This window comes from Lupinus angustifolius, chromosome LG15, assembly GCF_001865875.1.
Source record: "Lupinus angustifolius cultivar Tanjil chromosome LG15, LupAngTanjil_v1.0, whole genome shotgun sequence".
Taxonomy (NCBI): Eukaryota; Viridiplantae; Streptophyta; class Magnoliopsida; order Fabales; family Fabaceae; genus Lupinus; species Lupinus angustifolius.
Genome location: NC_032023.1, coordinates 15,109,822 through 15,124,196, shown reverse-complemented (window position 1 = coordinate 15,124,196; position 14,375 = coordinate 15,109,822). Strand labels below are relative to the sequence as shown.

At 35.4% G+C, this 14,375-nt stretch overlaps 1 protein-coding gene and 1 long non-coding RNA gene across 2 annotated transcripts in view; one reads left to right on the top strand and one right to left on the bottom strand.

The window, feature by feature from the left end:
• The window catches only part of LOC109328751, a 24,547-nt gene extending 11,058 nt beyond the window's left edge, over positions 1-13,489 (bottom strand). Inside the window, exons 1-2 of the long non-coding RNA XR_002105472.1 lie at positions 13,479-13,489; positions 5,464-5,472 (exon numbers count right to left, since the gene is read on the bottom strand). This is a non-coding gene — a long non-coding RNA (uncharacterized LOC109328751). The remainder of the gene's footprint in view (positions 1-5,463; positions 5,473-13,478) is intronic.
• On the top strand, positions 1,143-3,428 carry LOC109328749 (rhodanese-like domain-containing protein 14, chloroplastic). The gene is made up of 6 exons (XM_019562354.1): positions 1,143-1,583; positions 1,672-1,718; positions 2,015-2,107; positions 2,218-2,356; positions 2,445-2,547; positions 3,064-3,428. The coding sequence occupies exons 1-6, from the start codon at positions 1,376-1,378 to the stop codon at positions 3,176-3,178; spliced, it is 705 nt and encodes a 234-aa protein (XP_019417899.1). The 5' UTR covers positions 1,143-1,375; the 3' UTR covers positions 3,179-3,428.

The window sequence follows — 14,375 nt, the reverse complement described above, 5'->3', positions numbered from 1 at the left end:
CTCCAAAATGTACATAATTAAAACTTTTAGACAAAAAATAATCAACAAACTTGATAGATGTCTTTTAAAACAAAAAATCACAAACATAAGTCTACAATATTACAATAACAACATAACATCTTAGGTTAAAACTTGTAAATTCTAAAGAAGAAACCAGTTGCCACGCCCCTCGCACAGCACAGTGTCACACACTTTAGTTTTTTTATTTTTTAACAATGGCCCGTTGGGCCAGCCTGGCCCGTCTAAAAAACGGGCTGAATATAGGTTTTTGGGCTAAAATTCTCAGCCCGGCCCGCTAAAATAGTCATCCGAACGGGCTGGCCCGTCGGGCCAAGCCCATATTGCCACCCCTATCCACAACAACCACCATCATGTACATGCAAGTTGTGAAATAAAGGTTTTATTTATTTATGAGAATGACTTCTCTCCTAGACTTAGAGAGAAATTGTTGCTTTTACATTTCCTTATAATGATAAAAAATGTTATTACATTTATATATAAAGGATAAAAGTGTTTTAATATTTTTTTCTTTTACTTTTAAAAAATAATAAAGAATATAATATATGATTTTATTTATAGTATTTGTTAACACAAAATGTGTAACATGGTAGTAGACAATATTTTATAAGTATAAACATAAATAGTGATCGTGTATTTCATCCTTCATAACAACATTTGGTAAAATTTAAGCCACTTTCATAAAATATTATAATTTTAAATGAAAATCGGCCAGTATAACCGGTTTTGACTGATATAGTTACATGATCGATATAATTAATATACAATATGAATATAAGGATTAGTTCACTGGTTTACCACCTGAACCAATGATACGATACAATTTTGATAACACCATAAAAATAGCAAATATCATATTAAAGTGCTTATCAAATAATAATAAACCTTATTATTATTATTATTATTATGTGAGGCTGAATATAAGAATCAAATCACATGTGATAATGCTATGTCACAATACTATACAAAATATTAAATTCTAAATCTTTGCTAATCTTTTCACCCCTCCCTCCAACTCCCTTGAAAAAATGTTCTAACAGTTAAAAATGCACTAGAAAAAACTTATCTCTGAAGACACTACTTTTGGAAAAGAGAGAAGAAAGAAGACAAAGAATTATATCCAAATAGTGAAGGGCAACTAAAACACCCACCACAAACTCAGATTCTCAGTCCTAAATATCCACAATAGGCAGATACACATTCCACACAAACTACCTAAAGTTCTCTCTAGATAACAGAAGCATGTAGGGTTGGTTGATCCTAAATACTTCCACTAATTCAACTATTGAATATTAGCTAGAAAAGTTTTGCCATCCCATACAGATTTTCCTGTGTTGAAACTTATAAGCTTCGAAAAATGGCAGCTTTTACATCAAATGCTATACATTACTCATCTACATCATCTTTACAACACTTGGTGCCTTCTTTAGAAGGTACACTTGATCATAGTTCATGCTGGTTGAGCATGAGATCACAGAAATCCACAGGTCAAAGATTGTACCAACAGAATATGGGAAGGAGACTAAAAATCCAGGGTGCAGCCACAAAACAAGCAAAAACACCAGGTACTAGTCCTCTTTTCATAGCATTTAATTTGAAGTCATTATAGAAGCTTAATAAGCTGCTTTTTTGGCTTTTGCTTTGAGGCATTAGCTGAAGAAGACTGGAAGATTAAGAGAGAAACACTTCTGGGAAAAAAGGTACAGCTCCATCTCTATCTGTTACATATACTCTCCCAAATGCACAAATAAGCCAATTTTATTGAAATATATTTTGGTATTTTGGGTTAATATAATATTTAGCTAGTAATTAGTTTAAACTCACTTACCTTTTAGTTAATTAGTTTAAACTCACTTACTATGATCTAACAAGAAATGGAGAGTGTCAAAGATCATAAATTGATTGAAACGAGAATGATCGAAAACATTTAAAATAAAACAGAATTATATAAGATGCAGAGTAGATATTTAAAGGTTTGTATGATATGGTATTTCAGGTAAGAAGTGTGGAAGCAAAGGAAGCTCTGCGCCTTCAGAAAGAAAATAAGTTTGTGATTCTGGATGTAAGGCCTGAAGCAGAGTTCAAAGAGGTTAGTGAATAAGTTTTAGAAACTTGGAACTTTCATTTTGCAGTTTTATCTGTATCTTTGATGCTTATAGTTTCCAAAAGTCAGTTATATAAGTATTGCTGTTAGTGCAGGCTCATCCTCAAGATGCTATAAATGTGCAAATATATAGACTTATAAAAGAGTGGACAGCATGGGACATTGCAAGACGTGCTGCATTTGCATTCTTTGGTATTTTTGCTGGTACAGAAGAGAACCCAGAATTCATCAAGAGTATGATAAATTTACATCATCATGCATTTCTTGAATTTATGCATTTTTGTTTTGTTTTATGGAACTAAATATTTGATCATTCTGGCAGGTGTTGAAGCAAAATTAGATAAAAATGCAAAGATAATAGTAGCTTGCTCATCAGGTGGTACAATGAAACCATCACAAAATCTGCCAGAAGGTCAACAATCAAGGTATTAATTTTTCTCTATTTATTTTGTTTCTCCTGTACTTGCTTTCTTCTCCCTCTGGACTTCCAATTTTACTCATGGAACCAACCTCCTATACATGTTATTATGGCGTCATTCGATTCATTTAGAGTGCAAGTGCAACTAATAACATTGATTGCATGGAAGATGCAACTAGCTCATATATAAAATGGAAGATGCAACTAGTTCATATATAAAATGGAAGATGCAACTGATAACATTGATTGCATGGAAGTAGATACCATGTATTTCTTTGGAGTAATGTATTATTAGCTATACTCTGTTGCACATCACATTACCTAATCTATTAAAAGAGTCAAGAATCTTCTTCAGTATTGGACAAAGAAAAAGTAAAATGCACTGATAGTTTGACACTTGTATCCTTTTATTTACTCTTAAAACTAAAAGCAAAAACAACACTTGTGTCTCTAGTACTGGAGATGATTCTGACTCGAATCAAACCCTTGTTGTCCTAATGTTGACATTTTGATACTTTCACAGATCTCTTATAGCAGCATACTTGCTGGTCCTTAATGGTTTCACCAATGTCTACCATCTGGAAGGGGGTCTATACGCATGGTTTAAAGAGGGTCTACCAACTGTTTCCGAGGAGTGAAGCTAGTTCCAAGAATGTGCTTGCAGTGAAGCCAAAACTAGTTTTGACCATAATCAGAATGCTGATAAATGAGTATATATAGAATGAATTAAACTGTCATCATTGAACTAATAGGGAAAATTGGTATGCAAGAATTGACAGCAAAATTGTGAAGTTACATTATCCAAAGATTGTTTTCCTGGCTTACAGCAGAAAGGGACCAGACCAACTATTGGTAACGTGATATCTATCAGCATTTTGGAAGGGATTTGCTGGGAAATAATCACTTTTTTAGATAGAAGATGGCATTGGGTTTATTTAGAGGTGTTTAAAAAACTTGGGTAAAACATTAAAGAATCAAAAAAATATTTTTCTATAATCAGAAAGTTGCATTATAGAAAAAACGGTTCGGTTTGTAGAAAAGTTGTTTAGTTATTTCAAAACCATGAAAGATAAATGTCATTTTATCCTAAACCAAATACTATTTTAAGTTATTTCATCTCTTTTGATATATTACTTAAAAGATAAAACAATCATTTTATACAATCCAAACAAAACAAGTTATCTTAACCAAGGAGTGTGGATGGTTAAGTGTTACATATTTGTTTCTATTTAAGAAACACCTATACTAGAATCTTGCTTATGGAGAAAATTTCAGCTAGGAGAGCTAAACATAAAAATTATTTCATCATAATAAGCTATAGAAAAACATGGTTACTATATATATATTTATATATTCAAATAATCTATTTTGTCAAACATTAGTGATATGAATAGACTGGTTATATTGATTTCCATTGATTAAGATGCTTGAGAAAGAAAGGTATTAAGTTACAAGTACTTGCCATTGCCTAAGCCTTTAAAGATGCTCTCGTCATGGCTAGAGCACCATCATAACTTCGATTTCCTCCTATATAACCACTCATGTGCACAAAAATATACAACCTGGGATTCCAGCAATCTCAGAGAGCTTGTCATTTTCCAAACCCCTCCAAAGATATGGTAATGGTTTTCTGCACTCAAATTTAGTATGTGCAATTGCCACTGCCTGCGGTTGCCGTTTCTTGCTCCTATCATCCTACAAGCAGCAATGATCTACTGAATAAATTAAGGGATCAAATCAATGAACTTATAATCAAACTAACTAAGTTTATTCTGCCAGGACATTACTCCTGATCAAGCCTAATCTGCATCAAGCCAAACTGTGCAGTCTGCATCAGACTAAGCTAGGCCAAGGTGTGCATCAGACCAAGCTGTGCATCAGTCAAGGAGTTCATCAGGCTGTGCACATTGGTGCATCCTAAGGAGCAGTTTCACTTCATAACTAACATGAGGCCAATGACTTAAGCATTTTTAGATACAATTCTAGAAGGTTGTTATGTAATAGAGCCTCTCTATTTTAGCACGTGTAAAATGTGATTTTCATGGTTAGTTAAATAGTTAGTTGAATAAGTTAATTACTTGGATAGGTTGCTTAATTGTCAAGCAACTAGTATATAAGTAACTCGTATTGTAACTTTGGTTAATCAATGAAATCATATTTGAACTTTCTTCTATTTATTTGTATCTTCAAAAAATCTATTATGGTAAGTCTTATTAGAATATACGTAAGTCTTGCATTATTCAATCAAGCTCTTTAGTCTTGATGACGTGTCCTAACTACCTTGAGTCCTTAGTTTTCTATAAATAGAAATGGGGAGCTCTTATCTTGTAATAATGAAAAATAACTAAAACAGAATAACTGAATGAAGAGTTAGTTACTCTTCTAATTCTCTCTCCTTTCTCTCTCAATAACTGCCTCAACTTCTTCTTCCTCAATTCTTTTACTATCTTTACATGGTATCATCACCAATGGCCACCGCCATGAATGATCCTCCTGTGGAAGCTTCTTCTCCGCCACTTTCTTCAAACACTGCTGCACCGATTCATGTTCATTCTTCCTTCTTCTCTCTACAAGTTCCTACTGCAAAGTTAACTGAGCAGAACTACCTCACGTGGAGTCAGTTCATGCTTGCGATGCTTAAATCTAACCATGCCTTAAGGTTTGTTCAATCTACTAATATTCCTCCGCATTTTGTAACTAATTTGGAACGTGAATTAGGTCATGTGAATCCTACATTCACGGCTTGGGAAGAACAAGATCAAGCCGTATTCTCGTGGATTCTAAATTCGATTTCTGAAACTCTACATCCTAGAGTTGCAGGTTGTGTTTATTCGTGGCAGATATGGAATGAGTTACATGCGTTTTGTAATTCTCACACTAAGGCTAGGAGTCGTCAATTGAGATCTCAACTCAGATCCCTGACACAGGGATCCTCAAATATCTCGCAATTTTTCTCAAAAGTCAAAACCCTAATTGACTCATTGATCTCAATTGGTACTCCAATTTTGTTAGAAGAGCATGTTGATTGCATCCTCGATGGTTTGAATGAATATTTTCATCATGTTATACTTCAATTGAGAGTCAAGTTCATCATCCCTCAATTCATGACTTGGAGCAGTTTCTTCTTACATTTGAATCTAGAATGCTCAAGAATAAACATAAGTCTGTTTCAGATGCTCTATCAGCAAATATTGCTGCTCAATCTCCTCCACCGAATTTCGTTACTATGCCTCTTCCTATGCCTAACATGCAATCTGCTGGTTATAATACACCTCACAAATTTTCTTCACGCTCATTTCAGATTGCTTATGGGAGCTTCTTCCCTAATCTTCACACTGGTTTCTATCCTAACTCACGTGGTGGACGTGGTGGAAGACGTGGTGGACGTAACTCTCGGTCTAGTAGGGTTTCACCATGATCTGGTGGTTACTTCTGTGACTATTGCAGAAGACCAGGACATGATGTGTCCTGGTGCTATTATGCTCCTTATGATAATCATCATGGCACTTTGCATCCTGCTCATTTCTATGGTCATCAATCAGGTCCAGTTTATGGTTCTCCTAGCATGCCTTCCTCTCATGCTTATGCTTCTAGACATTACACTACTCCTCAACAATATCGTCATCAAGGCTATGCTACTAATTCTTCTGCACCTGGAAATTCATCATTCCCTTATCACAGAAATGTTTCTCACATGCATCTTGAGGGCTTTGTTTTTCCCTCTCATAATCAAGGATATGCAATGAATGCTCATACTGGTCATGACAATTCTAAAGCTTCTATGTGGTACCCTGACTCAGGGGCCACCAATCATCTTACAGCAAATCCAACCATGTTTCATGAACCTACTAAGAGTTTTGGACCAGACCAAATCTATATGGGTAATGGTACTAAAGCCTCTATTTCTTGTTGTGGTAATACCTATTTTAATTCTTCTAATCCTCTTGTTTGTCTTTCATTTTTGTTCCTACTATCACAAAGAACCTAATGAGTGTCTCACAGTTTGCCAAAGATAATTCCTGTTACTTTGAGTTTCATCCTAACTACCGTCTTGTTAAATCATAGGGTATTGATGAGGTTCTGCTTCAAGGGTCTCTCACTTCAGAGGGTCTCTATGCATTTCCAAATCTTGTTCTCAAGTCTGGCCAAACAAAGTCCTCTGCTGGTTTTAGTTCTAATAATGCTTTAGCATTAGTTTCCACTGTTGAAAGTACTAACTCTAGTTCTTTTCTTTTATGGCATTATAGACTAGGTCATGCTCATGAAGCAACTGTAAAAAATGTATTGACTCATTGCAATATGCCTTCAATAAATAAATCTGCTTCAGACTTTTGTTCTGCTTGTTGTTGTGCCAAAGCTCACAGAATATCATCTTTGCCTTCCACAAACACTTATACTAATCCTTTTGACCTTCTATATGTGGATCTATGGGGTCCCTCCCCTATGTGTTCTAATTCAGGTTTTAGGTACTATTTTTCTATAGTAGATGCTCATATTAGATATACTTGGTACTCAAACAAAAATCCATTACTCTTCATGTCTTTCAACATTTCCTCAAACTTGTTAACACTCAATTTCACAAAACTGTTAAGGCTGTTCAAAGTGATTGGGGTGGGGAGTTCAGAACCTTTACTAAATATCTAACCTCTCTAGGCATTAACCATAGAGTCTCTTGCCCTCATACTCACCATCAACAAGGGACTGTTGAAAGGAAACATAGACATATTGTTGAAACATGGTTAGCTTTATTGATTCATGTTAATCTACCTCTAGCCTTCTGGGAGTATGCCTTTACCACTTCTGTTTATCTTATAAACAGACTATCCACTCCTTCACTCAATAATACATCTCCTTATTTTCTTCTGTATAACATAAAACCTGATTACACCTTTCTAAAGGTCTTTTTGGTTGTGAATATTTTTCCTTGTTAAGACCCTATAACAACCACAAATTACAGTTAAGGTCATCTCAATGCACATTCTTGGGTTATTCCTCCATGCACAAGGGTTACAAGTTTTTGTCAAAAGAGGGTAGACTTTATATCTTAAAGGATGTTGTCTTCAATGAAAGTGTCTTTCCCTATGCCTCTGACTTAATCATACTAAACAGTCAGCTAAAAGTGTCTCCTTCATCAACCACATCTATCACTCATGAGTTTATTCCTAGAGTTACTTCTTCTCAATTTTCTCCTTTGTCATCTACTCAATCTCTGTCACCATCTCCTGTTCTCTCCAACTCCTTACATGTTAATGTTCCTACTCACTCCACAAACTTACATATAATGTCTCCCTTTAGCCAACCTTCCCTCACATCTTAGAGTCCTATTATTATATCATCTGACCAAGAACTTAATGATCATTCCACCACTGATAACAACACTGATTTAGTACCAACCCATCCTATGGTCACAAGATCTAAAGCTGGAATTGACAAATCTATAGTTCCTAGAGAGTTCCTCAGAGCACTCTTAGTTTAGACTGAACCTGCAACTATAAAAGAAGCCCTTGGTGATCCAATTTGGAAAAAGGTGATGCAAAAAGAATTCGATGCTCTAATCAAGTTAGGAACATGGTCTCTGGTTTCTTTTCCCACTCATAAACATGCTATTGGTTGCAAATGGGTGTTTAGGGTAAAAGAGAATGTTGATGGTTCACTAAACAGATACAAGGCTAGGCTTGTGGCTAAAGGATTTCATCAACAACCTGGTGTGGACTATACTAAAACATTTTCAGTTGTGGTCAAGCCTATCACAATCAGAATTCTTCTTACTCTTGCTGCTAAATATCAGTGGCCTCTAGAACAATTGGATGTCAACAATGCGTTTCTTAATGGATTACTAAATGAGGAAGTTTATATGGTTCAACCTGTTGGGTTTCATAATGGGGACAAAAATGTAGTGTGTAAACTTTATAAAGCTTTGTATGGCCTAAAACAGGCACCAAGGCAGTGGTTTAAGAAACTTAAATGTACAATAATTCAACTTGGCTTTCATATCAGCAGGTGTGATAACTCTCTCTTCATTCTCATCACATCAACATATAAACTGTTTGTTCTTGTGTATGTTGATGACATTATTGTTAGTGGTTCATCTAAGTCTCAAGTTCATAACATCATTGACAAGCTAAGTCACAATTTTGCTCTAAAAAGACTAGGCTTACTGGACTACTTTCTAGGCATAGAAGTTACTCATCTTCCAGATGGATCTTTGTTCCTTTCTCAAGCTAAGCATGTCAGTGATCTTCTACAAATGGCAAATATGTTATCCGCTAAACCAAGTACAACACCTATGGGCACTTCTTGTAAACTAACCAAATCTGGTTCAAATTCCTTCGAAGATCCTAGCTTGTACAGGTCTATTGTTGGAGCATTGCAATATGCCACTATCACCAGGCCAGATCTTACCTTTAGTGTCAACAAGGTTTGTCAATTCATGAGCCAACCTCGTATTCAACACTGGAGTGCAGTTAAAAGAATCCTAAGATATTTACAAGGCTTTACTTCTTTTGGTCTACATATTAGACCAGCTACTTCTTCCATTCCTCTATCTGTTATGGTGTGTTGTGATGCGGACTGGGCTGCAGATTCATATGACAGAAAATCCATCTCTAGAGGATATGTATTCATTGGACCAAACATTGTAACATGGTGGTCCAAGAAACAACAAACTGTGTCTAGATCTAGCACAGAAGCAGAGTATAGAAGTCTTGCCCTTACCACTCAAGAAGTTATTTGGATTGAATCCTTATTCTCAGAACTTCAGTTTAAGCATCAGACTCCTCTGATTTTGTATGACACCTTAAGTACCCCGTGGCCATGGCACACAATCATGTTCTTCACAACAGAACAAAGCACATAGAACTAGATTTGTTCTTTGTCAGAGACAAGATCCAGTCCAAGGCTCTTAAAGTCAAGCACATCCCATCAGAACATCAAACTGCAGATGTTTTAACTAAACCTCTACCAACAACCAAGTTCACTGCCATGAGGAAGTGTCTCAGAGTAATAACTGGTGTATCCCTAAGATAAATAGTGATTCAATGTATTTGTTTTAGATGAAAGGGATGTATGGTTTCACAGGGTATATTAGAATATACGTAAGTCTTGCATTATTCAATCAAGCTCTTTAGTCTTGATGACGTGTCCTAACTACCTTGAGTCCTCAGTTTTCTATAAATAGAAATGAGGAGCTCTTATCTTGTAATAATAAAAAATAACTAAAATAGAATAACTAAATGAAGAGTTAGTTACTCTTCTAATTCTCTCTCCTTTCTCTCTCAATAACTGCCTCAACTTCTTCTTCCTCAATTCTTTTACTATATTTACAATTCTTGATTCCCTTTTCTTGATCCCTCTTTCTTTTCCAAACCATGGAAGACTCAGAGCATGGTGAAATATATCAAGCAAGACAGCCTGCAGATCTTACAACAAACCCATACTATCTTCATCCAAGAGAGAATCCAATAGAGACCTATTATTTTAAACATGGATTCCCCCAACTTCAAATTCAAGCCAAGAAATGCCAATGGTTTTATTAATAATGTCCCAGCATCAAATTCACAAGGAAATGAAGCAGGAACCTGCAAGACAGACTCAACCTCATCCTGACCAAGAAGAACAAGCCATGTTAAGTTTCAATCCAGAGCATAGCATAAGCCACATTGAAGTTGATCAACCAAGCAATGAAAGTCATTCTGTATCAAGTATTTGCCTTGACATAAATTCTTGGTTGCTTGATACAGGGGCAACTGATCACATCACCAATGATTTATCAAGTTACATTTACTTTCAAACTATTAAGCCCATAAGTATCAAGCTACCAAACAATCTTAGCATGATTGCTAAACACCCTATAATAGTTACTCTCTCTAATACTCTTACACTACATAATGTTCTTTACATGTCTGACTTTAAGTATAATTTGATCTATATTCACAAGCTTGCTTGCTCACTGCATTGCAAGCTTGTTTTTTATAAATCTTATTGCTTGATTCAGGATATGATTTCCTTGAAGATGATTGGACATGTTGAAGCTTACAATCACCTTTATATTTTATGTACAAATTATTCATAATAAACCTATCTTAAATTATGTAAATGCTTTACATGACTACACTGTTCCATTCTTTGATCTATGGCATTTCAGATTAGGTCACCCATCCCATAAAGTCTTGACTCACATTTACACACACCCACCTTATGTAAATTCCAATTCTAATAATGTATGTGATTTATGTCATTTATCTAAACAAGCAAGACTGCCATTTCCTATTAGTAATTCTAAGACAAGTCATACTTGTGAGCTTGTTCATATGGACATTTGGGGACCACTTGGTGTTCCCTCAATCCATGGACACAAATATTTTTTAATTATGATTGATGATTTTAGTAAACACATTTGGATATTTTTAATGACTTCAAAGGCTGAAACAAGAAGTTTGGTTCACAACTTTATCAAATATGCCTGAGTTCAGTATAATAAGCAAATCAAATCATCAGGACTGACAATGACATTGAGTTCATAATACCTACATTCTACAATGCTCAAGGTATAATACATCAAACTTCCTGTGTGGAAAGAAAACATAGACATATACTCAATGTTATAGATCCCTGCTCTTTCAGTCACACCTTCTCAAAGCCTTTTGGCACTTTGCTACCAACCATGCAGTTTACCTAATTAATAGGCTGCCAAGTACCACCCTTGAGATGAAAAGTCTTTTATAGGTTCTCCTCGGTGACAAACTAGACTTCCATAACCTTAAGGTCTTTGAAAGTCTTTGCTTTTCCTCTATCCTCACCAATAACAAAACCACACTTGACCCTCGAGCTAGAAGGTCCTTGTTTCTAGGATACAAGAGAGGAACTAAGAGATTTCTTCTACTTGACTTAAACACCAAATAGATCTTTATCTCTAGGAATGTTGTGTTTCATGAACACATATTCTCTTATAAGCAGACTCCTCCCAACCTTCAATCCTCTAAACCTGATCATATAGATGATACATCCTTTATTCATTTTGATGATCCTACTAACTTCACTACCGGTAACCCTCAACCTCCCACCCAACAACCCTCCAAAAATGACCAATTACTTGAATCACAAATCTCTGAAGAACACATTCCCATCCACTCTATTCCAGACCCTCCACAAATTAGAAGATCTCATAGGATATCCCAGACTTCTTCCTACCTCAAAAACTATCACTGCAATCTCTTGACAAGCACACCTAATTCAATTACCACCATTAAGCATCCCCTACAACATGTTCTATCCTACAAATCCATTTCCTCTACACACTTGCCCCACTGTCTATCCATCATCACCCAAAATGAACCCAAAACTTAAAATCACACCATCAAATCCAGGGAATGAATAGAGGCTATGAAAGATGAGTTACATGATCTTGAAACTAATAATACATAGAACCTTGTCCTCTACCTCCCAACAAACATGTCATTGGATCTAAATGAGTTTATAAATTGAAACATAAATCTGATGGTACTATACAAAGATACAAAGTTAGGCTTGTAGCTAAAGGCTACACACAAACAGAAGACCTAGACTACTTTAACACTTCTGCACAAGTGGTAAAACTCACTATTGTTAGGCTCCTTCTTGCTTGGGATGGACCCTCCAATAACTTGATGCGAACAATGCTTTCCTCCATGGTGATCTTAAAGAAGAGGTATATATGTCACTACCACAAGGTGTTCAATGCTCAATTCCAAAATTAGGTTTGTAAACTCAACAAGTCTTTATATGACTTAAAACAGGCAAGCATGCAATGGCTTGCCAAACTTTCCTTTTTCTTCTTTCTATGGTATACAAACAATCCCATCATGGCCATTCCTTGTTCACCAAAGGTCCTAGTTCAAAATTTACTACTCTTTTAATATATGTAGATGATTTAATCTTAACTGGCAATGACATTTCTGAAATTAATTTTGTTAAACATAAATTGGATTTAACTTTTAAGATCAAAGATCTTGGTCATCTTAAGTACTTCTTGGGTCTTGAGGTTACAACCTCCAAGCATAGTTTGGCCCTTTTCCAAAGGAAGTACGCTTTACACCTCTTATCTTATACATGTTTTCTTCAATCCAAACCTGTCCCTACTCCTATGACCAAGCATCCTCACTTGCACCAGCATGATAGTGCACCATACTCTGACCCTACGCTCTATAGGCAATTACTTGGTAGACTGCTATACCTCACAAATACAAGACCCGATTTAAGCTTTGCAATTCAACAATTGAGCCAATTCATGGTTGCTCCAACCATCAACCATAACAAAGCTCTTACAAGAGTACTCAGGTATATCAAAGGTAGTCTTGGCCAAGGTATTGTTTATCCCTCTAATTCCACACTACAAATTAGAGGTTATATTGATTCTGATTGGGCATCTTGCCCTGATACAAGAAAGTCAATCTCTGGCTTTTGTATGTTTTTAGGCAATTCACTCATTTCTTGGAAATCTAAGAAACAAAACACTATTTCTAGATCCTCATCTGAGACTGAATATCGTGCCTTGGTCATTGCTTCTTGTGAGATTCAATGGATCACTTATCTCTTGGGAGATCTTGCACCTACTCATAAGCAATTTGCCTTACTTTTTGTGATAATAATTCTGCTAGACACATGACAATCAATTCAATTTTTCATGAAATAACTAAACATATTAAAATTGATTGTCATGCTGTAAAGAAAAGACTTATACTTAAACTTTTTCATCTTTTACCTATTCATACTTCTGATCAATTTGAAAATATATTAACCAAGGCATTAGAACCATCTTTGTTTAATACATTACTTCCCAAGCTAGCAGTTATTAACATATACTTTCTAGCTTGATGGGGTAATGAACTTATAATCAAACTAACTAAGTTTATTCTTCCAGGACATTACTCATGATCAAGCCTAATCTGCATCAAGCCAAACTGTGCAGTCTGCATCAGGCCAAAAACTGCATTAGACTAAGCTAGGCCAAGGTGTGCATCATACCAAGTTGTGCATCAGTCAAGGAGCTGCGCATCAGGCACGGAGTGCATCAGACCAAGTTGTGCATTAGTCAAGGAGTTGTGCATCAGTCATGGAGTTCATCAGGCTGTGCACATTGGTGCATCATAAAGAGCAATTCCACTACATCACTAACATGAGGCCAATGACTTAGGCATTCTTAGATACACTTCTTCTAGAAGGTTGTTTTGTAGCAGAGCCTCTTTATTTTAGCACGTGTAAAATGTGGTTTTCATGGTTAGTTAAATAGTTAGTTGAATAAGTTAGGTACTTGGATAGGTTGCTTAATTGTCAAGCAAGTAGTTTATAAATAACTCATATTGTAACTTTGGCTAATCAATGAAATCAGATTTGAACTTTATTCTATTTATTCATATCTTCAAAATCTATTACAAATAGCTATTTGTGATTGATTAAAAAATGAATGAATTAGTAAGAATATTAGACATTACTAATTTATTACATGATTATCCAATTATAGAAATAGATGTTGAATTTGGCGTAACGGTGAAGTTGTCATGAAATCACAAGTTCAAATCAAAGAAATAACTTCTCTGTTTATGGAATAAGATTGCATTATAGCATTGTTCAATTTTTAGTAGTTGATCCACCTAGTAAAATTAAGACTTTATTGTTGTTGCAAGATTGAAAATTAAGGTAGCCATGTTTTTGCATAATAATAGTTCACATTCTGTAACGCAAAAAGCATTCAGAAGTAATTCCTTCGTGTTGCTTTTTTGTCAAAAACTTAAATGATTATTCAGTGGACATACGAGAAAAGTATAACTCTAGTGAACAACCAAGTATGGGCCTTTCAAA